This window comes from Uloborus diversus, chromosome 3 (assembly GCF_026930045.1).
Source record: "Uloborus diversus isolate 005 chromosome 3, Udiv.v.3.1, whole genome shotgun sequence".
NCBI lineage: Eukaryota > Metazoa > Arthropoda > Arachnida > Araneae > Uloboridae > Uloborus > Uloborus diversus.
Window position 1 is genome coordinate 189,737,244 of NC_072733.1, and position 25,991 is coordinate 189,763,234.

Sequence of the window (25,991 nt, forward strand, 5' to 3'; positions counted from 1 at the left end):
TTTGTAGTATTCAGCGGCAATGAATGGCAAATTGCGCAAACGAAAAATAGGGTCCCAACGCAAATGATATGAATAAATTCAGCAGGTGAAAACATCAACATTTTAAGCGTGAAAACTCTCCGTACTTACGGAGATACGTTTTCTATAAAGAAAATATTGCATTTGTTTTTTAAAATAATTTGACCTTATATCTGATATTAATAGCCAGAAAAAACTTTTGAGTCTGAACCCTTTTCGTTTTTTAAAGTAGTTAAATCTTGCGTGGACACGTCAGTTTAAATATTTAAAATTCTTAAATTCATACAAAAAATGCTAAAATGTATTTACTTTTTTTAAAAATCAGCGTTTTTGGAAATCAAATTGAGCTAATAAAGTATTTTGTCTTTTTCTAGCTAATTTGGAGCACCATATGCTAAAAAGTGGGTTTAGTCTATCAGATGTTAAAGGTAAGTTAAAATTAGTAAAAAGCTGATTTTAAATACTTTTTCCTGTGAAGTAAACAGTTTGTTGTTTACTTTTTCTATAAAATATATTTTCAAATATATGTAACACCACAGAAGTTGCTTACAATTTGCAGAAGTTGTTAAAAAAATGTTTCTATAAAAGAGCATATGTTGAAAACATTAATTACAAATCCACAATCTACTATATATTAAAATCTGTTCGCGTCCGTCTGTCTGTCTGTCTGAAGATCGATCTTCTCGAGAACCGCTGCGAATCGAGAGTCAAACGAGATACCGATCAATTCGAAATTTTCTAAAGAAAAAACAATAGGACCCATCTCGTAATTGTGCGACTTTAATTAGCGGAGATATTAATTAAAACGTTAATTAACATCACGTTATTCAGGAATTTTTATTTCTTTCCTGTTGCCATTTTGCATATGCGTGAGCAAGTAAAATTCTAATAATTGTTTTAAAAGAGATTTTTTTGGCTGCTGTCCAATTCTTAAAATAACGTTTCCATCTAGAATTTCATTTTAAATTAGTTTAAAATTGGTTGCCCTATTGGGACATAGCCTTTATTTTATCGTCTGTCCTTTTTTTATTTTTCACATTCAACGTTCTTAGCTCTTTTCAGCATATGAAAGTTGTTTCTTTAGCTATGTTTATTGATTGTAGTGTAAGTTTATCATTCACCGGCCTCATATTTTGGTACATTTAGGATGTGTGACTAATTATGTTTATTTTGTTGGACTTTTTCCCATCACATGGGTGAGTTTTCGAATTGTAATAACTCTCTTTTTCCTTCCTGTTTCTATTTTTAAAATACAGTTAATATCTTTAAAAGAATATGTTAAATTAAGATTGTTTGAATTTCTTTGTGAAACAGAGTTGAACAAAAAAGATTGTTTTTAAGGATTTCAACTAAAGCTAAATTGGAATCTGATGGCTTGATATTAAATTAATGCTTATTGGTATTTATTAATACTTGGTGCTTTAGTTTCACGTAATCGAAGACACATTATGTGTCATGTATATAAAAAGCCGATTGTAATTGTACATGAATATTTGAGATATAGTCTATCAGATGTAATTCATTTTACCCTGAGCACAGATTATGGTTGATAATGCATATATTTTCATCTTTTGTGCGTTGAAAATATTCATAACTTGTATCATTTATAACTATGATTAACTTTAAAGAGATTTTTTCCAAAAATATGCTCTACTGGTGTTTTGCAAACCTTGCATTGGGCGTATTTATTTACTCCTTAGCGCTTTAGAAACTGATGTCAGAGTAATACAAAAACATCAATTGGACATCTCTTTCATTTTTTAAGTAGCCCGTGCAACGTCGGGCACGCAGCTAGTACAGTAATAAATTGCGTAAAATGAAGATCATACCTGAAATCTAAAATGCATGCGAATGAAATTACAATTTTCTAAAGCAAAATTTGAAGTTAGATGCTTTATTTAAAGAGGAACGTTTAAAAACGGTATTTTAAAGGAAGGTGCAAATGTAGGCAACAAATATAATACTGAAAAAATCACTGAAATTACCAAAACAAATTGTAGTATTCGCAAAATATTTTGTAGCATTCTTAAATATATTATAGTATTTTTTTTTTCTATTTTTAACTTACGTTTGATTTAGACAAATTTAACTCATTTAACAGACTCATGCTTATGTACAAAATGCTATCATCTATTTAAACATGTTAAATCGTCAGCACAGTGTTACTTAAAATCAAAATTGACAGAACTTATAAGTAACTGTAACCAGCTAGAAGCTACTTGTATTTATTGGCCAGATTGTAATCTTCAAAATACATTCTTCCTGCATCGATACACTTTGTTCTGCGCGTCTGCCACTGACCAAAAGCCAGCTGGAAGACTGTTGAGTACCTTTGTCGTCACTTCTTGAACCGGCTCAATGGAGTTGAACGGATGTCCTTTGAGCTCCCTTTTCATTCGCGGAAACAGGAAAAAGTCTGGTGAAGCCAGGTCTGATCTGTAAATAGATCTGGTCTTTAGGGGTGGTGAGGTGAAATTTCCACCCACGACATTTTTTGTTCCTCGCTCAAGACTTTCGGCACCAGCTTCGCGCACACTTTACTCATCGCAAGACCCTTTGTTACAATAGTGTGGACGGTTCCGACTGAAAGGCCGGTCTCCTTACTACTAAGGTCGATGGTTAAAGTGTGCACGACTGGTGAAGGACCCCTCTACAAAGGCCGACCGGTCGGAGTGTCCTCTATCGCTCCGTTAAGGATACAGCTTACCAGTCCCGATACTTATTGAACAGAACCTGTATTTACGATGCCTATAAATATTGTTCCGTAAAAACGCGCTATTTCCTTTTAGTTCCGTTTCTATGTGCAGAAAAAAACTTTTCCGAAACATTGAGGTACGTGTATGAAATATTTATTGCACAATTTTGTCTAATAACTTTTTCCTCAATCAACAGTCGGGATAGATACCATTCTACTCTTTATTTTTGTATAAATGATAAATATTCACAATAACTTTCTTTGAGTATATATTATTGATTATCTTCTGAACAGATTTACAAAGAGGGTATTCTGAAGACGCAGCTGAAACTGACGACCATCGAGGCACTATGCCCAAACGACATTCCATGGATATGGCAATGAACTTGGCTGTACCAGATATGACAGATCCTTCCAAACTTCGAGCCACTTCAAGTGAAGATCTTCACAAGAAGCAAATGAGTGCAGAAAGTGGTGCGGAAAGTGATGCTGCAGGAATGGAACCAGATAGACCAAAACGTAGGGGTAGATCTCCGTTTCGTTTCTTCAAGAAGAAAGATGAGAAACCACCACCTGAAGCATACACTGATCCTCAAGTGGCAAGAGGTAAGGGCATGGAAGGACCATCTGGAACTAGCCTAACTATACGAGATCCATCCCTTCGAGCATCGGCAACTCAACTTGTTCCTCCAGCAGTACCAGACAGACCAGGAGCTTTGAGTCCTACTGCTGCTGAAAGAGCATCTTCTCCTCGTCGTCTTTCAAGGATTCCAACTGAAGTTTCCCCTCCAGAAGATGGAAGTGACTATCTGGACTCGAGTTCTTTGGATCTAGTTGACGAGTACTTCTATGGCATTCGCATTTTCCCAGGGCAAGAGCCGAACCATGTTTATTGTGGATGGGTCACAACAACGTATAAACAATTTGACACAACTTTCGACACAAATAGGATACGAAAAGTCGTCTATCAAAGGTTTGACGAAGGAGCCTACCAAGAAATGTAAGCATGACGCTAAGTGCATCATGAGTATCTAACTAGCTCAAATCTTTTCATTTATGTTTCGTAAATTTCATTGTGTGTTCTTTGTGTTCTATTATATTAGAATGGACCGTCAAGATTGTTACATGGTATGTGCTGGACAACTTCATTCCGACGTCACGCAAGGAGAAGGAGGCTCAAGAAGTTCTAATCAAGGAATGGTTGTTGGATGTCACGTCGATACTTCAATGGGAATTATTTTTTTCACTGCCGAAGGACAACCCACTCGTTACAGTTTTAAAGTAAGTAAGATATATTTTCAAAATATTCAAGATAAACCACATATATCAACATGATTAAAAACACAAACTTAGCAGAAAAAGGGCCAGAAATTAAAATACGTATTAAAATAATTGGTGTACTAAATTAATAAAAAATACGAGTGTACTAGGTTTATTTTTCAGAGGTTGTAGTAAGCTGGATTACTGATTAAATGTTTGTCGTGTAACAAAAGGTTCACACGTTGAACGCTTGGGAAACTTCACAACTGTTCAATTCGTGAACCTTTTGTTACACGACAAACATTTTATCTGTAATCCAGTTCGTTCTACACGCCGTGTGATTTCTTTTTATGTGGTTATGTCAAAGAATGTTTATCAACCATCAGTAGCAAAAACACTATAAAAACTCCTTTTTGCAGCATTACGAGCCATTGCTGGCAACGCGACAACACAGCAAGAACTTCATGAACGCTTTTTTACAGCATTATTACTACATCAGTGCGTTAGTTAAGAAACTACCTTTGTGCCTGAAAAGTAAAATAAGAAATAACTATACTTAATTCTAGATTACTGCAGAGACGTGTTTAGGCTTTACATGGAATGCCTTTTCAAATGTAAAATAGCGAGCTTATTCATGAAAAGATATCCGACGCCGAACAACGATTTGGCTTTTATCGGATGTCTTTTCGTTCACAAGACAAGCAAACTTTTTTGTATTGAAAAAGGCTTTCCTTGTCACGCCGAAACATGTGTCTGCAGTAATCTGCAATTTTGTGCGATTAAACCTTGTTACACTACTTTCCATCAGTCTGATACTACGAAATTTGTGGAAGAAACTGGATTGCATACTAGTTGTTATTCGTGAAAAAAGGCTTACATATTGCACATTTGTAATTGAAAAAAATCTTGTTACAATTTTCTTTAAATTACTGTATCAATTATTTAATACATGTTATAGTTTAAAAAATACATTTTTTAAAAATTCGGTCATTCTTTAGAGCTAACCCAGCACAATTTTAATAGCACTTAAAAAAAAAGTTTATTTTTCAAACCTACACAATGAATTTTTACAAGTTTTTCTTTCTATCCCCTTATTTTTGAAGTTTTTCGTTCATTGACAATAACTCTTGAGCACTATAAAGTTGGCTAACTAAATTCAAAATTTTTAATAATCTAATTACCCATTTCCGTTTTGTCGTCATTAACCGAGCAGTAAGTAAATGAGCTGTTTATTGAAAATGAGTGGTCCGCTTTCTGTGCTGTAGTGCAATGATTGATACATTTCTGGCACATCATCGTTTTTTAAAAATTGTATTGTAGGTGCAACATTAAGTGTTCGTATCTGTTCTTTAGCTTGTTTTTCTTTTCAAATTCAAACAGTATTAATTCAACCCGCACAGTTACGTGACGCAATTAGAAAAGGACAACTGTATACTTTGGGATTCATTAAAACGGTAATTAAGATGGCATTGTACGTAAAGGGCAAAATTATGCCTGGTAATTCACCAACGCCTGTATTCACCATGCGATTCGACCCTCCGTCAAACAGCCAAATCCCCGGTCACAGCCTTCCTTCAACCAATAAGAAGACTTCAATCTGCGATTGAGGTTTATCAACCCATTATTTGACATGCATTTGAATAGTCTGGTGAATTTGCGCGTAATTATTTAACGCATAAATGAAACTATACCGGGACTATATTTGAAACTAAATTTGCTTTTATTAGGTTGAGCCCGGTACCAAACTTTTCCCTGCTGTCTTCTTCGAAGCTACAAGTAAAGAAGTATTACAGTTTGAGCTCGGCAGAACTCCTACCACACTTCCCTTATCCTCTGCTGTTCTTCGTAGCACAGAAAGGCATCTCACACCACAGTGTCCTCCAAGACTAAAGGTCAGTTTAATACTGTTCATGCAACAATTATTTCAAGACATAACATCTCACAGCAATTGTACTGAAATTTCAAAGTTATATAAAACAGAAGATATACTTACTTTTAATTGAAAGAGTTTAATTTCGTAAGTTTTTGTCCTGACACTTTTTATAAAGTTATGAAAATTCAGTTAAGTTGTGCTTCAGATTCTAATTCAAAGTTAATAAATTTTTCGATATACAAGAAAATTTTAGAGCTTACGCAGTCCATTTGCTTAGGGCTGAAGTTTTTACGAATGGTATTTTCATTTTTACCTGTAATTTTGAACTTTGGCTTTTAATTGTGATGTATTGGAATACAAGGTACCATTATGTATCACAGTTTGAAGTATCAACTTTCTAAATGAAATTGTTCTTGAAAATACATGATTTGTACGTGTTGCGGGTGTGACCGCGTGATCACGCCCGTAACACGTACAAACCATTATTTTTTATATACAAGCGAACTTTTTGTAAAGTTGATACTTCAAAATGATACATTCTAATTTATATTCATAACATTATATTTTAGGTTAGACTCGATTTAAAAAAAAATTTAGCGGGTGTTACTAGATCTAAATGACAAAAATATTTCAATAATTGCACTGATTTTAAAAATATATTTCATTTTAAACGTCAAACTCTTATGTCACTATAGTTTTTACGAATCAACCCTTGAATCTATAACGACACCGCTGTTTTGCAAGCAATTGATGCATGCAATTACTTCCAAAGTGGCTCAGCTAAAGTGGACTTAGTAAATTTCGACTTGATTCACTTAAGCTTTTAACGTAGTAGATTTCGGCAACGATACCACACCTCAACGAAGAAAGCGACACAATGTCTCAAATATTACAATACGCTCAAAAGTATTATGATGTGACGTTTATTGGTTAATTTTTGTTGTCTAAATTGATAATGTACCTATACTTAAAATTCGAAAGTTTTTCTTCTAAATTCTCAACTATATGTTACTGTTGAGTACATCGCTGTTACGTCACCACGTGCCAGTTATGTAAGCAAACTTTGTGCGACTTTTGTGGCAATAAAAAGCATTAAATTTAACCTTTGAATCAATAGTTAGAACGTTTTTCTTAAATTTTGAGTTGCGTCACTTTGTTGCCAGGGTGCAATGTGTTACGTTCATGAATGAAGCGTTCCGGATTAAAGCGGATTTAATCAAAATGGAATTGATACACTTGAGCTTTGAATTCCTCCATTTGTCCATTATTCTATCACCTAGTTGTCGTACATATTATAGTTATTGTAAAACTTTTATCGAAAATAGTATTTTCTTACAAACACTTACACTAAATTATTACCCAGTCAGCGTAAAGCAAAAATGTTATTGCTATACACCCAAGGTTTGCAACCGTTTACTTCTAAATTGTAGGGGGACAGGGGCAAAGTGAAAAGATGAAATATTTACTCTGTTTTTAGCTCCACCTATTTGGTATTATTTTAACTATATAGTACCACATGAAGTCTATTCCAGTCAGGAAAAAAATACCGCCGAAGATTAAAACATTTGGTAATACAGGCAATTTTTAAAAAGTGATACTCATATTGTAATATTTTGTTGTAAGTCAAAAATTATTTTTGTTACTATAAAATGATAAAGTTCTTGTTATCATCCTTTGAAACATCGAGACCTCCTGGCATTCAATGCAGCAAAAATTTAGTTAATATTGAGCTTGTGGTATCGTTATACCCCATTGTATATTCGATAAGCAATTTCATCTGTCTATGGAAAGGAAATTGCGATTTGTTTCACCGTTGTATGTAAACAAACCAATCTTGTGTTGACATTGCTTTACATTACGACATTGTGATTCCTTCAGGTATTCACCTTTCACCGCACAACTCTTCCTTTTATTGGGAAAAAGTTTTTGTTCGAATAGTACAACCAGTCACTTTCTTTAATTCGCAGTTTGATACGTTTTTTTTATTTATTGGCAACATCTTGACATGGGGATATAAGAAAAAGAGGGAGTTTTGGGAGTTGCGATGGGCCGTGGTTGACCGATCGGTAGAGTGTCGGATTCGGGGCCGGAGGGTCCTGGGTTCGAACCTCGATGGTCGAAGACCCACCGTCGTCATTAAAGGGGACTGGGCGACGTTAAATATGCTCGTGGTCTCAATGTCCTCCAAGTGAAACGATACCTCTGGGGGTGCTAGCACCAGGTAGCTATTAGCTCCTAGACTAGTTCTAAATTCTCATTAACTGTTCGATCCGGTGATGGTGCTGCCATCTATCGGTATATAAAATAATGGAGGCAAGGCACTTAGTATGCAGTCCTCGACATAAATACAGTTGTAGTCAGTTGTGACTCTGAATCATTGAGAAGAGATAAAATGGAGTTAGAGAAGACTTTTTCATTCATGAAACCAAGACCCCCAAGTCACATGATAGATTTTAAAGCAAAGCATTGGAAGAAGTCAGATTTCTTTCGCTTGTTTCACGCAAAACGTGCCAACCATTCGTCGTTATTGAGTCACTTGACTTAGGGTCTTCGGGTCAGCTTTTGCTAAGCCAATGATTGGACTGGATCCCTCTATTTTAATTCCTGCTCTAAGCTCTGAAAAGGAATTGAGAGTTGCGATAAGCTGATGGCTGGGTGTGTGTGGGTTTTCGGTTTTTTGGAAAGTGTGAACTTGGATATCATTTAATCTGTGGATAATTTTTGGTGATGTATTTAATTTTGGTTCTTTTGTTGCTTTTGTCTGCACTGCATAATTCAAAAGAGTTAATTTCTTTAAACTAAATTTGATTTTGTGTAATGAAAAAGATGTAACTATTAGCCGATAATGAAGAACATTAAAAAATCGTAATTTCGAAACTGTGTTACTATTGTTTTTGTGCTTGTGTTATCTTTACACATGTTGGTTTTTGTTCTGTTGGGAGTGGATTAGATGATAGGGGGGTTTTTGTGGCGCATATGTACTTAGTTATTTTTTGATCACGTGCGAGAACTTTCGCTTTTGGTGGCACTATGTTAGTGCTACCGGTTTTCCACACCACAGAGCTTATTTGTATTCTTTATAAATTGGTGCAATTCGTCAAGTACATAGGGGGCAAAGTGGATGGGGCAAGTGAAACAGTTTGTTTTATTTACTCACTCAATTATTTAATTTAAATCACTTACATTTTTATTTATTAATTAATTCATTACATTCCTTCATTTAGTGATTCAATTATTTATTCATTCATTCATTTTCTTATGCATTCACTCTTTTACTCGCTCATTTATTTTTCTTCATATATCAATTGATTTATTCATTTAACTATTCGTTTTTTGTTTCATTATCTTTTCATTTATTCATTCAACCATTTATTCGCTGATTCTTTTGATCAAAAATTATGTTTTATAATCGAATGAAATTTTTCATTAGAGAAATATTTTATTTTTCACTTTGCCTCATGGAAAAAAAAGTGAAAATTTTCCACCTTTTTTTGGAGACTCAAATTTACTGCCAAAAATAAAAAATACTGTTTCAACACAAGTTTTATCATAAAATACAATGTTATTTCTTTATATACTGTAATTTTCAAAACAATTTTCTGATTTGTTAATTTCGAATAAACTCAGTCATCTTAACCATTTCACTTTGCCCCACATTCCCCTAATACCTGTTATAATGACTAAAGATCCATGCTTACGGCAATTTAGACTCTCCTGGTAATAACAACTACTTCTGCTTTAGGTCCAATGTTTGCAACCGTACCAATGGGCTCGCGCTCCAAACATCAACTTAAAACCACATGCATTGAAGTTGTCTGATATACGTGGTTGGAGTATGCTTTGCGAAGATCCTGTTTCTATGTTAGCCGTTCACATTCCAGAAGAAGATCGTTGTATAGATGTTTTGGAGCTTATTGAGCGAGAGAAGTTATTGAGGTTAGGAGTTACCTTTCTAAATCTTTTTATGTATATAACTGTTTTGTTATACAGCGTATTCCCGTTTAACCTGCAGTACCTCTATTTTCTCAACCCTTGGTCTTAGGTGCATACTTACAATTGCAGAAGAAAAATTGATACAACTGTATAACTGTTGTCTTGAACGTATGATTTTCATGTAATATAATTATCTGTTACGTGTAAAATTTTCTTATAGAATGAAGTGTTTTTCATTTAGTTTTAGTATGGGCTTTCCACAAATGATGAAACACTTTTTTTTCAACACATTTGTCCCATCCACCTTTTCTTTTTTCGGAAAGTGTCACACTTTACTACACCTGTCCCCACCTTTTGTTACACGTGACGCTTTAATTTACAAATATATTGTTGTAAAAAAGGGTTTTATTTCAACCAAAATGTGTGATGTCATCCTTCCTTGCCTCTTCTCACGAACATTCGCAATTTCACAGCCCCCTGCCCCTCAAAGCGTGACATCCTTTGTGGACAACCCCTATGAAAAAAATGTATATTTTTAATGCAAATTTCTTTAAGGCTTTGGAAATGTATTTATTCAAAAACTCGTTTTCTGTAGTTTTCACGCTCATACTCTGGCGCTTTATGGTGCCCTATGCTTCCAAGGAAATCACAGAGCTGCTCATATTATCTGTGGTCATGTTGATGAAAAGCAACTGATGTATGCCATTCAATCAGAATACATGTCTGGACCTCTGAGGACAGCTTTTACAGATTTACTTATAGCACTTCATTTGGAATTCCACGCCTATGCCAGGTAAAATCGGATTTATTCTCTCAAAATCTAGCAGTTTTTCAGCTAAACTTACTATATTTAAACATGAAATAGTTTTAAGTAACTAAAATAAAGTGATGCTTTGCTCGTAATCCAACGACTTACTATTTTCTACAGAGTGATTCGAAATTGCTTTTGCAAATTAAGAGGGGTGATATTACCCATCCAGATGACCAATATTTACATAAGAACATTGGGTCGCATTCTACTCTGAGAGGCAGAAATGAGGAGTATTAGAATTTCAACTTGAACTTACAGCAGTATTGGAGCGAATGAACGATGTCAAAAGTTGCGCAATCAGATTTATTATTTAGTGAAAAACTTATAGCTAGTGTTGAAAATACTGACCACGCGTATCGTAGCGATGGTGTCACCGGTGAGGTTGTGCAGTTTTTAAAGGATAACATTTCCTCTGATTACCTTTATCTTGTACTAACTAGAGCCAAATGCTGCTTCTTCTCAGTGGATATTTGAATATAGTAAATTCGTGATAATCTTAGGAGATATGCCGCGTAAGCACATGTGCAAAATGACTGCAGAGGTGATTACTTCTATTGCTTAATCTCGAAAGATTCGCTTCCACTTCTCTCTTTTTTGCCACCCTGATCAGAATGCGATTCCATGTTTCTATGTAATTGTTGGTCGTTTGGTTGGGTACTGTCACCCCGCTTAGTTTGTAAAAACAATTTAGAATCCCCCTTTATACGGTTTGACAGACCGAGCACATAGTGTGAGACCTACCGTTTATATTGCAGTCGGAATCGCCTGAATGTTTCCAAAAAAAAAAAAAAAGCAAAGATATACTTAACTGATCAACCTTACCCATGCCGCAACAAAGATTCCAGTCTGAGGCCATTGCCTGGGAACTTTGTGTTATACCAGCCATGCTACTGGGCGGCCTAAGAGAAAGATACAATGATTTATTTATGTTCCTTAAAAGTAAATCTATCATTTAGGATTATTCATATTCAGTTTAAAACATACTAAGGGAAGCAATGTTATTATTGAAATGATTGTTTTTTTTTTTCAATCATGGATATATTAAAACTAGAACAGCGAAGAAAATTTCTCAATGTACGGAAAATTAATGATAATAGCAACATTCTTAGACGAATTATTATCCAAAATATTGTGCAAAAGAGCTTAATCATAGTAAAATTGTTTTTATTAAAGCATTGCTTATCCTGAGATTTTTCTCGTTTCAGAAATATAATGCGCGAAAAAAAAAGTATTATACTTTCTTCTTGACTGCTTTATTCTTTCTTAATCTGCGAAGTAATACATTATCTTCCGCCGTGTATAGAATGAGTTGTTTTAACACGTGAATTGGGAAAAAAAACATAAAGTTTAACATTTATTTAAACTATTTTAAAGCTCTGAACATGTATAAGTTAGGAAATATGTCTTATTTCGCTCAAAGTTCATACTTTTGTATTGCTCTGTAAAACCATTTGATGATAGAAATTTAGAATCGTTGACAGATTTCTTTTGTCCTATAAATTTGCTTCAAATGCCTAATTACTCTTTTACTAAAAAGAAAAGTTATAAATCTGCCACTATTGGTAAATATATTTCGATGTAGTTCTTCGCTTTTTCGATTCGCATTTCTTTTGATTTTAGGTACAACATTACAAAACATTTCTAGAGAAATAAACCATGAAAAAATATCGCACATTTGAAAGCTGGAAAGTTTCATTTCCACATATAGGCTGAAAAACTGTAATATTGGAACATAAAAGTAAAACGTACTCTTAATAAAAAGGCTCAGAGACTTCAGCTATATGAAGATAAGCTTAAAGAACCTTAAATAAAAGAAAAAAATATCATTTGCATTTCTAGTCATGCACAACTTTTTTTTTTCTTTTTTTTGCCTTCATTAAATTGGAGTAAGAACTAGATCATTATTTATGTTTTCTATAATCATTTAATGTGAAAGAGAAGAAACAGGCTGAATCTACTGTTAACTAAAAATTAAAGAGCAATTTTTCTTTACGGAAAAGTCTCTTAAAGATACTATTGTTAATTTCCTGTTTTAGTATCGAAAATTCAGCTCGACTGCAATTGTTAACAATCATTAGACCATAACGTAGAAGTTACAACTACTGCTAGTTTTCTTTATAATAAGTTTTTTTTTTTGTACATCTTTCAGGAGCTTAACACAGAATGAATTCATTTTACCTTTGGGTCCAGATCTCCGTGCTATGTACGAAGAACCAGCTTCTGCACATAGCTTATCAACGATGCAGTACTCCTCCATTCGCCCGGAAATGACTATGAGTCCGATTGCGTAAGTAAAATATCTTTGTTCGCAACCTTAGAGCGGACATGTATAGAGAATGATCAAGTTTTTTATTTCAATCGTCAACAAGAAACCGGTTTTTATTTGATCGACACATGACAGTTCGTCGCTCCGGTGAATTTCATTGGAGTTAGAATGCTATTTCTCACTTTTTTTTTGGGGGGAAGAAAAATTTTGCTTAGTTAACAATTAAACCAAAAAAAAAAATAATCGCCGTTGGATTATCGTGTCAAGGGTAATGCGAATACCACGTAACAATGAAGAAAGTGACCCGTCCTTGCGAAGATTTTCTCTTCCCCTTAAAAGGGAGTGTTTCATGTTTTCTCTTTAAACTACTTCCCTTTAAGTTAACTACTCGATCAGCTTAAGATTTGTTTCGTCCCACGAAATATTCATAGATATTCATATAAAATCAATAAGTGATGGATATATATAATGGAAGACATTAGTAATAAACTTTATAAAATCTTCCTAAAAGCAACGTCTGTTATGTTTTTTTTTTATTTATTTTTTTAAATAATAATATCATATTCCCTCTGTTCCAAATTAGTTGCTACGTTTGAATATTTTGGTACTGATTGTTGATACCGATGATTTTACGGTCTTGTTTTAATCTGTTTTCGAGATTTCAGGGTGCTCTTCTATCAATTAGCAATATTTACACGGACCAAATATTCCCTCCTTCTCTTCATAAATTAGTACCAAATCGGTTCCGAAAATCCAGATTTCCCACACTTTTAAGCCACGCCCCATTTTATAAGAACTCGACTACCAGTTTGCTTTCTAATTAATAAACGATGCATTAACTAGAAGGTGGTTTTATGCGATTACTGGTGGAAGTCTTCACATAATGAGGTGTGCCTTAAGACTTTATGAACCCTGGATTTTTTTAAACTAATTTAGCACTGTTTTAAGGGGAAGGCTTTTCAAAGTAATTTTTGTTAGTTGTACTAAAAAATGTTAAAATGAAATCATAAAATCATCGGTTCTAATATTTGGTTTAAAAGTATTCAGTTACAGTAACTATCCCGGGGCAAACGTTTTGACCTGAATGTAGCAACAAATTCGGGATGGAGAGTATAACTTTACTTAAATCCAAATGCAATATATTTTATTTTTTTACGTAATTGAATAATCTCAATGTTTTTTCAGAGAAAAGATAGTCTCATTAAAAGACCTCAGTACACCTTATTTTCCAATGGAAAATTTGAAGCAATTTATTATGGACGCTTTAAATGATGCTGTGTGCAAAGGGAATAGACCAAACAGGGATCCAATTGGAGGAAGCAATGAGAATCTTTTTGTGTAAGTACATACTTTATTCGTTATTTTAGTATACATTTCGTTTTTTGTTAAAGTTATTTTAACTGTCTCACGTTGAAGAGTTAAAATAGATATTATAAAACTTGTTTATTTATTATATTTAATCACTGATGTTGTGGATACAATGTGAACATTTGAAAATCTGTTACTTATTTAATATATGCATCACCAGTTCATTTGGACGCAGCAGGGAATTATTCAATTAAAATTTATAATTGAAATTAAAAAAAAAAACTTCCTGATACTCTTTGTACAGTATAAACCTCTTCACTCCGTTATGACTCACACAACCTATTCCATTGAAACTAAACTCGCTTGAAAGTAAGTTGCTTAAATTTTAATCCTAAAGCAAAATTCCAGCGTCTACGAATTAATCAGAAAGCAATTTTATATTCCCTACTTCTGCAAATTTTAGGGGGTGTGTACGACACATATTCAATAAGCTAAGGGTAATAAAACTTTCACGCAACTAGATTTTAGGAATTACATTTCACAGTTGTCTTTCACAACGCAATGAAGATATAGCTGTTATAGCCCTTGTTTCTAAGATTTAATCATTTTAAGACTCACTACTGCAGTCAGCATTTTCTCGAAGACAGTGAGAGATAGGGTTAGAAGCTAAAATTTTCTCTGGGAAAAGGGGTTGGTCATAAATATCTTTTCATGGGATTTTGATAGCTAATCCTTCATCTTATGTACATAGTAATTGTATTTAAAATCTAGCAGGTAGCGCTGAGAAGTGTCACGTGAGCATCACAGATATTTTCTTTGAAGATTTACAGCAGTTACATTTAATTGACTCATAAAATATCCGAAAATGGTTTTACCTAAAATTGCATTTTCCCCCTCCAATTACAGCCTGTTAGAATTCTGCCCAAAATCGACCATTTAAAAAAAAAAAAAATCAGCAAATTACCCAATTTGAAATGAACACAATTTCAAAAAACAATTAATGTATTCGAAGTTTTTCTACAAATCAACAAGGTCCTATATATCATTTATAAATGATTTTGAAACTTTAGTTGGATCTATTTACAAGGGAAAAATATTGTGATGAAAAAACTTTTTTTTTTGCTGATTTTATGATGTTTTTCACTATGATTTTTTTAATGAACAGTGACATGGCAGTCTGAACCTCTTGCATGGTAGTTTACCAGCATATTTTATTGCAATCTCAGCAGTTTATTTCCGAAAATTATTTAGAGTTAGGTGATGAAATACCAAAATTGATAACTTTACGTCTTGCTAAATCTAATTTATCCGGATCAAATTGTTGCTGTAGAACTGACTGCTGTTGGTTGCAAAATCATTATTTTTTACGTTATTTGAATTAAAATTTCTTTTACAGGCCAATCATTAAATTAGCCGACAAATTGTTGCTTATTGGTCTTATAAATGACGAAGAACTTCAGTGGCTCTTGCGTTTAATTGATCCAGAAAATTTCGACCCAGAATTCAACGCCGGTAAGATTTTTATGTCATTATAATTTCTATAACGCTGATCATATCTCTAGTTTGTCTAAAATGTATATTACGATTTTCATTAAATCGTTTTATAATTTCAAGTATTAAGTGAATTAAATATTGAATTCACACCGATTACAACCAGGGCTGTGGAGTCAGGGTCGAGCTAATTTTGGGGTAAAGGAGTCGGGAGTCGAAGGTTCAAAATTTCAAGAGTCGGAGTCTTTCAGTTTCCCCCAAAATCTGCAACTCTGCCAGCACTTGCGGAGTCCGAGTCGAACTGATTTTGGGGTAAAGGAGTTGGAGCTGGAGTTGGTCATTTTCCCTCCGATTCCACAGCCATGATTACACCAACATCAAAATACGTATGTTGCGATACACTATTGCTGTGGAAGTTAAACTACTCAATTAAGTAATAAAATAACCGATAGCTAATGCGAAAGCCATTGGAAATACGACCGTTTCTAATAGCTTAATGTTTTTCATTTAATTATGTTGAACCAAGTACTTGTACAGCTTATACTGCTTTCTACTAACTTTTTGTTGCTTTGCCATACGGTATGGATTAGGCAAAAAGTATTCATTGCTATGCAAGGAAAATTAAACTATTCCTCGGTATCTGATTCGATACATGATGATATCCGAGTATGGTGTCGTTTTACATTGCAAATGTAATTACCGCAAACTAAGTTAGTTAAATTACATTTTAAAATAATATATTTTCAAAAAGTAGTTGTTGCTTTAGAGATTTGGATAAGTCAGACTTAGCTCTGTAGACCCGAACCTCACGGGTTTATTTTTATTTTTAGAACTTACTCAGGACAGAGTGCTTTTTTTTTTTTGATAAATGCACGTATGGGAAGTTCATTGTGCTTTAAGTTGCGGAATTGCGACTCAAATCGGAATCAAAGACTCTGCAGCAAAGTCTAAATATAATCACTTAATTTCGTTTCAAAAACTTGCCGAACGAACTGGTGTTAAATGTGAGCGTGAGACCAAACGCATCAATAATGTTTAAATGAAAGGATTTGACTTTCGTTGTAGAAAATTGCTGACCTGGCATGAAATGTTAGTCGAACTCAAGTCTTTTTATGATCGTCAAAATTTCAATGATTTATCTACTGAAAATATCATCAATGAAAAAAAAGAGTATCTTATCATAATTAATGTCTGTTAATTTTTAAAAAGCTAGGTGGCTCAAGCAGAGCACATGGGTTTGATTTTACAACCACTGCTGAGCCTTTAATAATGCAGAACAAGCAGCAATTCTAAGGAGAAAAAAAATAACTGTTCCTACATTTTTCCCTATTCTAGAAAAAAAATCAGTATTTTTTTATGTAGGAAAATTCTTTTTTATTGTTAAATACTTCATACTTTCATCCATAATACATCCTTTCATACAAAATGAAATATTTCCCAATTACAGTCGTCAGTTGACTCTCGCTAACTCCAAGACTGATAATTCGAATATTCCTTCATCTCCAAGTTTGCATTTGGTCCCAAAATATTTTTGTGTTTTTTAACACAAAGTTGTCTCTATGTCTCAAATGTACTCCCTTTAAGTCGAAGTTTTAACGAGAGTTTCGTTTCGATTTTATGTGTAAAAATGCAGCCAAAACAAGAAAAAAGTTTTTTTTTTTTTTGCCTTAAACACATTACTTTGCTTATCAGCATGTGGGAAAAGGAATAGTGCTGCAAGATTACGTTAAAAGTAGCCGATTGGGCTGGCGACCTAGAATTTCATTGCTGGCTAAAATTTGAAACTTAAAATTTTAGCAAAAACTGAAAAATGTAGCCTTAATTTTCTGGATGAATCAAAATATCTGCTACTAAGACAAAATGACATTTTAAAGCAGTCTTAACTGAAATCAAGAGAAAAGAAATTGGGCCTGCTACATACAAACTTAATGACGTTTTAAGCTGCGATAAAAAGTGTAAGCTGTTTCAATAACTTCCTTTTCCAAAGTATCTTAATAAAGTTCATTCTCTGTAAAGATATTTTAAAGTAGTATACTTATAATTAATTTTGTCCAAAATATCAGTGTTACGGCCTAGCCACTATGCACTATTCCTTAAAAAGAAAATAAAAAGTAATCTTCAGAAGACTGGGAAAGGAGCTTCCAATAACTCAAACAACCGATTACTTGAAGGTTTTAGACGATCCCTTGAGACTTCGAGTTATCGAGAGTTGACTGTACATTAATAAACTAACTGAAAAGGTATCGCGGGAGAACCGGCGTCAAGCCACACAGTAGGCTTTAGAGTTTTTAGTTGAGTTCTTAAAGTCAAGGTAGAAGCTTTCTTCCTTTTTTTTTATGGGAGAGGAGAGGAGGCAGATCTCAGGATTGTCTACGATCGGCATGAAGATGAATTCAGTTCTGTTCATAACAAATTATGTTAAAATATATTTTTGAACTTGAACACAATAATGGAATATTTTTTAAAGATTTTTTTTGACCGCTATTGCTGGATAAAGTGATGAGAGCAATTTGACTGCTCCCGTTTTAACTAACTTTCTTGCGTAAGTGAGTAGAATAATTAAGCTATTTTTTCTGCTGTAAAAATTACTCTTGTTTGCGACACGAATGTAGAATTCTTCTATTTGACTTAAATCTATCTAGTGTTGTTAGCGAAGGTAAAGCACAAAGTTCACAGTCCTTTAATATTTGTGAAGCTGGCTAGCTTCTTGTACGTGATAGAATAGAATGGAATATTTTACTATCTCAATAGAAGAAAATGCTACATTTAAACTTTCAAATTGTTGGATTGAAAATTTCGAAAGTAACACAGAATGTCTTCAAAACCACAATTGTTCTTTGTTTTGTCCATCTAAATTGACAAAATTGATGTACATACGACGGCATGAAAATTTACAATATATCAAGTAATTCAGAATGATTGAATGACCAGGTAAAGTAGTTTAATAGGTTTACAGTTTTAAGTTCGCCGGAATTAGCCGATCAGTTTTGGGTCGTAGAAGTGATGAAAATATCTTGAACGTTACAAGGAAACATAAGCAAATTTCAGAACCATACAAATCTACTACAGTGGTGCTCTAATTATGAAAATAAAAACAATGAAATCATAAATTTTTGAACTTGATCTCTTTTTTCCTGAAATCTGTCAAAGTGAGATATAAACAGACCATCCTTTGGATGGTTGTAAACTTAATGCTTTTAATGCTGATCTCGAAAAACAGTTCAAAATCAACATAGTACTTAAGCCTTTTATTTTTTATTACAGAAAACGAAAATCAAGTTCGAGGGTTATTGACTATGAACCTGGCTGAAGGCGTAAAACTTCAAATGTGTTACCTCTTGCATCATTTATTCGATTTGCAACTGAGACACAGAATTGAATCTATGCTAGCTTACTGCGATGATTATGTTAGCGAATTGCAAAGCGTAAGTACAAGAGCCTAAAACCAGTAACGTAATTGAATCGTTTATTTCAGAAACCAGTCTCACATTCTAATTTTTAATTTTAAGAAGATTTATCACCATAATAAATTGTTCAAAAGGGGTTTAAAAGTTTTTTACTGAAAGAAATATTTAAAGTATTGTAATCCTTATCAATTTTTTTTAATGTAATGGTAAAAATATCTTTTTTACAAACTTTAGAGCTTGGCACTTGACTGGTTTCTGAAATAAAGGAATCAATTATTGTTACTCGGTTCTTAAAAATATATTAGATATTAGAGAAATTCGGATAGCAAGTAGCAATCATAAAAATTAAACGAAAGCTGTTGTCAAGACCACCGCCAGCTTTTCTAAAGCACGGGGAAAAGCAACTGAGTGGGTCCAGCCAAAACGTTGAGGTTTATCAGGATCTGAATATTCCAACATTCACAAAGGCACATAACTTTATTGCTTAAAAAGAAGCTCTGAGCCAATTGATTCGCATAGTGCTATGAAATTAAAAATGTAAGAAAAGTAGAAAGAGAAAAAAAAATGAAGCTTTAAACTTTATTAATAACTGTTATTTAACAAAGCATGCTTTCTTTTACGCTCCCTTTCTCTATATAAGATTATTTTAATTGCTATTAGCTGCGTAGCCCTTCCTTGCACGTTCCATCTCGAAAATAAAAGTTTGGTCAAGTAACGCTTGTTCAAAAATAACGCTTAAATAACAGAAGGAAAAAAAACTGTAAAATTTCCCATCAAAGTAATGATTCTTAAATTTTGTTAACGGCAAATGTACAAGTCCCGAATAAATTAAACGCAACCCTTCGTTAATGTAACTACAATCCTTGATTATTTTCCGCTGGCAGTACAAAAACAAAGAAACAAAGTAAAAAAATAGCCAAACAATAACCAAAGGAGAAAATTTTACCCCAAAGCAGAAGCAAGAATTTTATTTATTCACAGTGAAGAAAAAAATGACAACAGATCAAAAATTGTTGTATTCACGTTAATTTAAACTGAGCTCATTGGCAAACGATACATTTCCGATTTGATATGGATGTTCCATTAGGCTTAAAAATGCTCATAACTTTTTTCCCGGTGATTTTGCAGCCTTAGATTTTTTGAAATTTAAAGGAAGTAAATCTACTTCAGGCGAATTTTTCGCTGGCTTTCGAATGATACGTAAATCAAGAAAATCGGATAATTATTTCGGATATAAAAAGTCATCTAATGCCTTATTCCGGTCCTAAAATTAAAACTCGAACGGTTCGGGTCTTTTTTGACGTTGGAAAACCCGCTCTACGTTCCATCTTGGGTGTCAAAGTACCTCCCTGCCTTATTTGGTCGAGATCCGACGCAAACTGTGGATTTGTATAGGGAACATACACACACACATAGATATTCTGTGTTTTATTTATATAGATTTTTTTTTTCATAATTGCACCAACATATCAAGTAAATTTTAATTTGTTCATGTAAATCATTTAATGATAATCCGGAAATTATTTTGATTTTTTAGACAAAATCTTAGAACTGTTATTGAATTTCAATCTTTGTTCCTTTTTTGAAATGGAGCATTAAAATTAAGATCGAATGAGTTGGACGTAAAATATTTTTTCTCCTCTATTGAATATAAGTGTAGACCGGGGCACGTTTGCGCGGATTTTTTTTCAATGAATTTTCAAAATATTTGTTTTCACTTACGAATTTTTAGACATTGCGGTTTCATAAAGCAGTTAATGGAGTCAAAATTGGTACATTCAGTTAATGCTCAGTTTGTGTTTTTAACCTTTAAAAAAATTATTTTTGAGTCTGAGTCGGTTGCGTAAACATGCACCAAACACGGGGCACGTTTACGCATATTTATTTTGACCTGTGTTTCTATTAGGGTTTTGAACATAATGTCTTAAAATCGTTAAAGTAAAGCAAATGTATTTCAAACTGAGTAGTGTATAAAGTAAAAACTGAACGGGCGTGAAGACAGCACTATATGATTGTAAGCTATTAGATACGAATTTTTTTACTCAATTAAAAACTAAATTTTGACTTTCAAAACTAAATAGCCTGAAAATACCAAGTTTTGAGACAGTTCGTAGTGAAAAAACCGTCAGGGCATGTTTAGAAGTAAGACACAGTAAGAACGTGCGTAAAGGTGCTCAGACGCCAACGCGTAAACTTGCCCCGTCGCCAAGTTTGGATTTATTTTTATCGTGCAAAAAAAATTTAATAACACTTCAGTTCATACAAACACAATTCTCAAAAAAGGATAAAATTCTGCTAATTTTTATACATTTGGTCTTTATTAATTAAGTATTATTTATTCACAACTAGCTATACCCGACGCGCCTTGCTACGACAACAAAAAAATACATCATTATACTGATTTTCATGACAATCGGTTGAACGGGGCACAAGTTGCTACTCTGCAGTGCCCCCTGGTGGCGAGTGGCTTTAATGAGCATATTATGCACCTTCTCCGGGGAAAAATACATATATATATAGCAATTTTCATAATAATCGGTCCAGGTATCAAGTGAAGCCATGACTATACTCAAATTTTGTACTCACGCAGTTTGCAAGATCAATCAATCGATAAAAATATCAAATAGAAAAAGTTTTAAATCCCCCCGTTGCATGAAAAGCCATAAAACAATAAAGAAAGAATTTATTTGTTCAAACTCAAGAAAAATGGCAACAGCTAACTTCTTATCAATGAGGTCTTTCACGCGAATTAATTTCTGCAGTCGATAATTTTATTCGTATTTATCCAATGGATTGTGACTTAAATTGGAATAAAAAAGGAACTATCGATCGGATTTTTTTCGAACTGGTCTATAAACATTCCCAGTACCAAAAATAACAAACGGTGAAAGTTTCAGCCAAATCTGCCGGGTAGTTTTTGAGTTCATGAATGACATACAGACAAACATTCATTTATATATATATAGATAAGCTTCAAAACGTTCAACTCAATATTTACTCGATTTGGTAAAAAATAGATTCTTCATTCTGCATGCTAGACCGAAGCTCGACTGATGCTCAAAAACTTGTGAGGATATTTGCTGCGGAGCAGCATCCATATTTTATGACTGAAGGCTCTCCAGTTATAATTTGTTTTTCCCTGGTCTATCCCACTTTGGTCTAGTATAGCTAAAAGCAGTTCCAATAAAGCAATATTTTGGGACCGTTGCATCGGTGCCCAAAAGTCGGGAGGTAAAGTATCGGATATCAAAAAGACATCTATTTTTAGTTTTCAAGCGGAAAAAGAGCCAGTGAAAAATAAAAATAAATAAGTAAACTCATGTGTTCTTTTAAATATATTCACTATCAGCTTTACTAAACTTGTGGTGATAGTGAATAACTCCCTGTGTGAAAAAACATTTTTCATTAACAAAAACTGTTCCATATTTTTACAGAAAAATGACAACACTTTGAAAGTAGTTAAGGAGCACACGATTTACAACTAATTTGCTGCATCTAAAACTAGAACTAGGTTCCAGGAAACAATATGCTTAGGTCTCAAGATGTACGGACTACACAACCTTAAAACTCTCAAAGTCACCAGAATAAGAAAAAAGTTACACGGAGTTGCTTTAACATTCCCTAAATCTATAAGAAAATAAGCGGAAAGAAGAAAAATATATAAAGTTAATATTTCCATTTTTAGCATAAAATAACATCAGTTTTAAAGAACATAAAATATATACATTGATTTTTATTGATCTTTCATTAACAGGACCAGCTGCGAAGGTATATTGAAATTAAACAATCAGATATGCCGTCTGCTGTTGCTGCAAGGAAAACAAGAGAATTCCGATGTTCCCCTAAAGAACAGGTAACTCATTTTCAAAACTCATTTTACGGAAATTCTCGACTGAAATCAAATTGACCTAAACATATGCCATAAACTACGAAATCGAAGATACATTATCAGACAAGTTTTTCTATCTAAATGATGCTGATCAAACTGGAAAAGGCTCAAAAAGTATAGTTTTTTTTTTTTTTGAAAATACATTTTTTGAAAATTTATTGTCTGGTACTTGTTGATCATTGTTTTTTGAATAACGTCGAATTGTTATTACATCAAGTTACTACCTGCGGTACTATAATTTACAAATTCATTGCCATATTATATGAACACACATTGTTCTATAAATATGATCGCATGGTCGCAAGAACTTTTAGAGAAAGTTATTTGTTTAAAGCAGTGTAAAAAATTAGTGCAAATTCACCAGTATTAATGGGTGTAACGTTTCACGAATTCTTGAGTAAGTCATATCTTTTTTTTCAAACACTCAAATTATTGGAGGAATCTTGCTCTGTGGGCCAAAATTACTTTAAAAAATGAGGTAGAATTCAAAGCGCATGCGTAAAGTTTGGCGTTGACGCAAAGCTCGTAAACTCTTATTAGTGAAACGAACACGGGCCTTCGCGGCTGAATATGGTAAAAAATAAATAAGACTCTTGATTTGAGAGCTTGTTGTGAGATTGACGTTGTGAGATCGTATCCGCTCAGATGTCTTGTGTGTTATTTCCTCTCTTAGTGCTATAAAAATGTCTTGTTTGTGTATCGAAATAAATTTTAAATCCGTGTATATGGATTGTGAGAAAGCATGAACGTGATAAATATTCAATAAACGAATGATTGAAAGCCAAAGCAGCAAAGAAAAAAAACGAGGGGTTTCTATTATGAAATTGTTGTTTTACTGTTATAACGAAATTTGAAGTATTGTGACCTACTAGTTCATTTTTATACTTTCAATTTAAATCGTATAGAAAGACATTATTACCTGATCATTTAATATATTTGAATAGTTTAAACCATCGAATAGTTAACTTGAAGTATAAGTCAATTTACACTTAAAAATGAGTAACCGTTCACGAAAGTCAGAGGAAAGCTTAATTTTTTGCTAAAATTTCTCGGTGAGCATGCAGACAATTCTGGTGTAACCTTACACAAAATTCGTGAGATGTTATGCTATAGTGTTGTTGTTTCTCATCCCCGAGATCCCCAGAGCCAGATCAGGTCCATGAATCCATTCACCCTGAGGAAGTCCAAGACCAGTAAAGGATCACCAAGCAGGTCCCGTCTGGTGAGCCTCAAACAGGATAAAATGTGGGCAGGAGTGACCTGTGCAGATGAACACTTAGCGCTAAGTTCGAACTGTCTAATACCATTGACAAAAGTCATTGTAAATAAATGTCCACTAAAAAGACGGGTGAAGTAAATGAATATAATAATAGTAGTAATAATCCTTATATATTATTTCTGTAGCCTGATTTTGGTTTCTACGCCAGATTTTCCTCAATTCTTGATCGATTTCTTTGATTTACGCCTTATTTTAAAGCTTATGGTGCTGGCTACTGACGAAAAATAGACCCACGGTCTAAAAATTGTGTTTTTCAGCCGAAAAACCTGTTTTAAAGAACCAGAATGAGGTTTTCAGTTAAACTTATAACTTTAATTTGCGCTATGACCGACAGAGCTGACTAGCTTGATCGGCAGAGCATTCTCTTCGTAACCAGGTGAATGCGTGTTCGGGCCCACGTCCGGGCAATCTGCATCAAAAAATTAGAAAAATATCGCGCATTATATGAATAGTAAATATGAGGGGACACATGAGGTAGAAACGCTCCTAGCTGTTATGAAAACTTGGTGCAACATGGAGCTAAATTAATACTCAATTGTGAGGGTTTTTTTTTTTTTTTTTTCAAGTTTTGGCTCCGGGAAGGAAATTAAAGCATAATGTAAGAGAAAATATAAGTATCAGGTTTAAGATTTCAGACTATATTGGAATTGTTTTTTGTTCAGTAAAATATAATAAATTGTATGTTGAAATACAGATTCTTCTAATGAGTTTTTGACTCTTTGTACAAATTAAAAAAATACTACCTCAATTTAAAGGGTAATATATATATTTTTCTTCTTTTTGCAAAAAAAAAAAAAAAAAAAAAAAAAAAATAGAGTATCACATTTTTACTACATTTGAAAAGCTACGCTTAAAAAAGAACTTAGTTCAAATTATTTTGTATTTTAACCGTGCTGTTAAATGATGAACACGTGCTGCCATCTAAGTCATAACGGTTCAAACAGCCTGCGGTAACAAATTGTAAAAAAAATTTTTTAAATAAAAACACTTCTCGGCAAGAAAAAAAATTTAAAATTACCTGTGGTTTTTTTTTTTTTTTTCGGTAGAGCGTTCGGCTATAAACTGTATGAACTTCGGGCCAGTTCGGACTGTCTGACATATTAGCAAATTTACAGTAATATTACGCATTACATGTACTCATAACATACAACAGATAACACATGTAATAAAATAAATTGCAGTGGGAATGCTATTTGGTGTTTCGACTCCTTTATGCAGGCTACAGTTATCATTCAGATAAGTTGACTGCTAATCGAAGGGTGTTTCTTCCCTTTATTTCATTAAGCTTTGACTTCGTCCAGACCACTGAGCATAATGTAAGCATAAAAAACGAATTAGATATACCTCAAGGCAATCCTTTTTGAGCAGAAAAACATTTTCATTGTATGCTGAAATGTAGATTTTTCTAATAGCAGTGTTCGAACTTTTGTACAAATGAAAAAATACTATGCCAAATTAAAACTACGAGTTTCAACCAGTAAATCTTTAATTATTTATTCTAATACGATATAAAACATTAAAATTATTATCAACTTCATTAGTAAGAAATCATTTTCTACTCCTCTGCTTTCGGCTGAAAAAAAAAAAAAACATTTTGTCTACGTTCGAAAAATTACACTTAAAAAACGGACTCAGTTCAACTGGTTTTGGTTTTGAATTTTAAGTGTTCGATTAAAAGAAAAACAAGTGCGGGCTTTTAAGCCGTACAGGTTAAAGAAGCCTGCTATGGTAAAATGTTGAATATTCAAAAATAAAAACACT

At 33.4% G+C, this 25,991-nt stretch overlaps 1 protein-coding gene across 1 annotated transcript in view; it reads left to right on the plus strand.

The window, feature by feature from the left end:
- LOC129219096 (ryanodine receptor-like) overlaps positions 1–25,991 on the plus strand; it is a 295,024-nt gene that overhangs the window by 113,257 nt on the left and 155,776 nt on the right. The window contains 11 exon segments of the mRNA XM_054853416.1: positions 393–446; positions 3,008–3,713; positions 3,817–3,994; positions 5,701–5,865; positions 9,589–9,782; positions 10,375–10,572; positions 12,740–12,877; positions 14,042–14,194; positions 15,561–15,676; positions 18,920–19,080; positions 22,817–22,915. Coding sequence (XP_054709391.1) covers positions 393–446; positions 3,008–3,713; positions 3,817–3,994; positions 5,701–5,865; positions 9,589–9,782; positions 10,375–10,572; positions 12,740–12,877; positions 14,042–14,194; positions 15,561–15,676; positions 18,920–19,080; positions 22,817–22,915 — 2,162 coding nt within the window.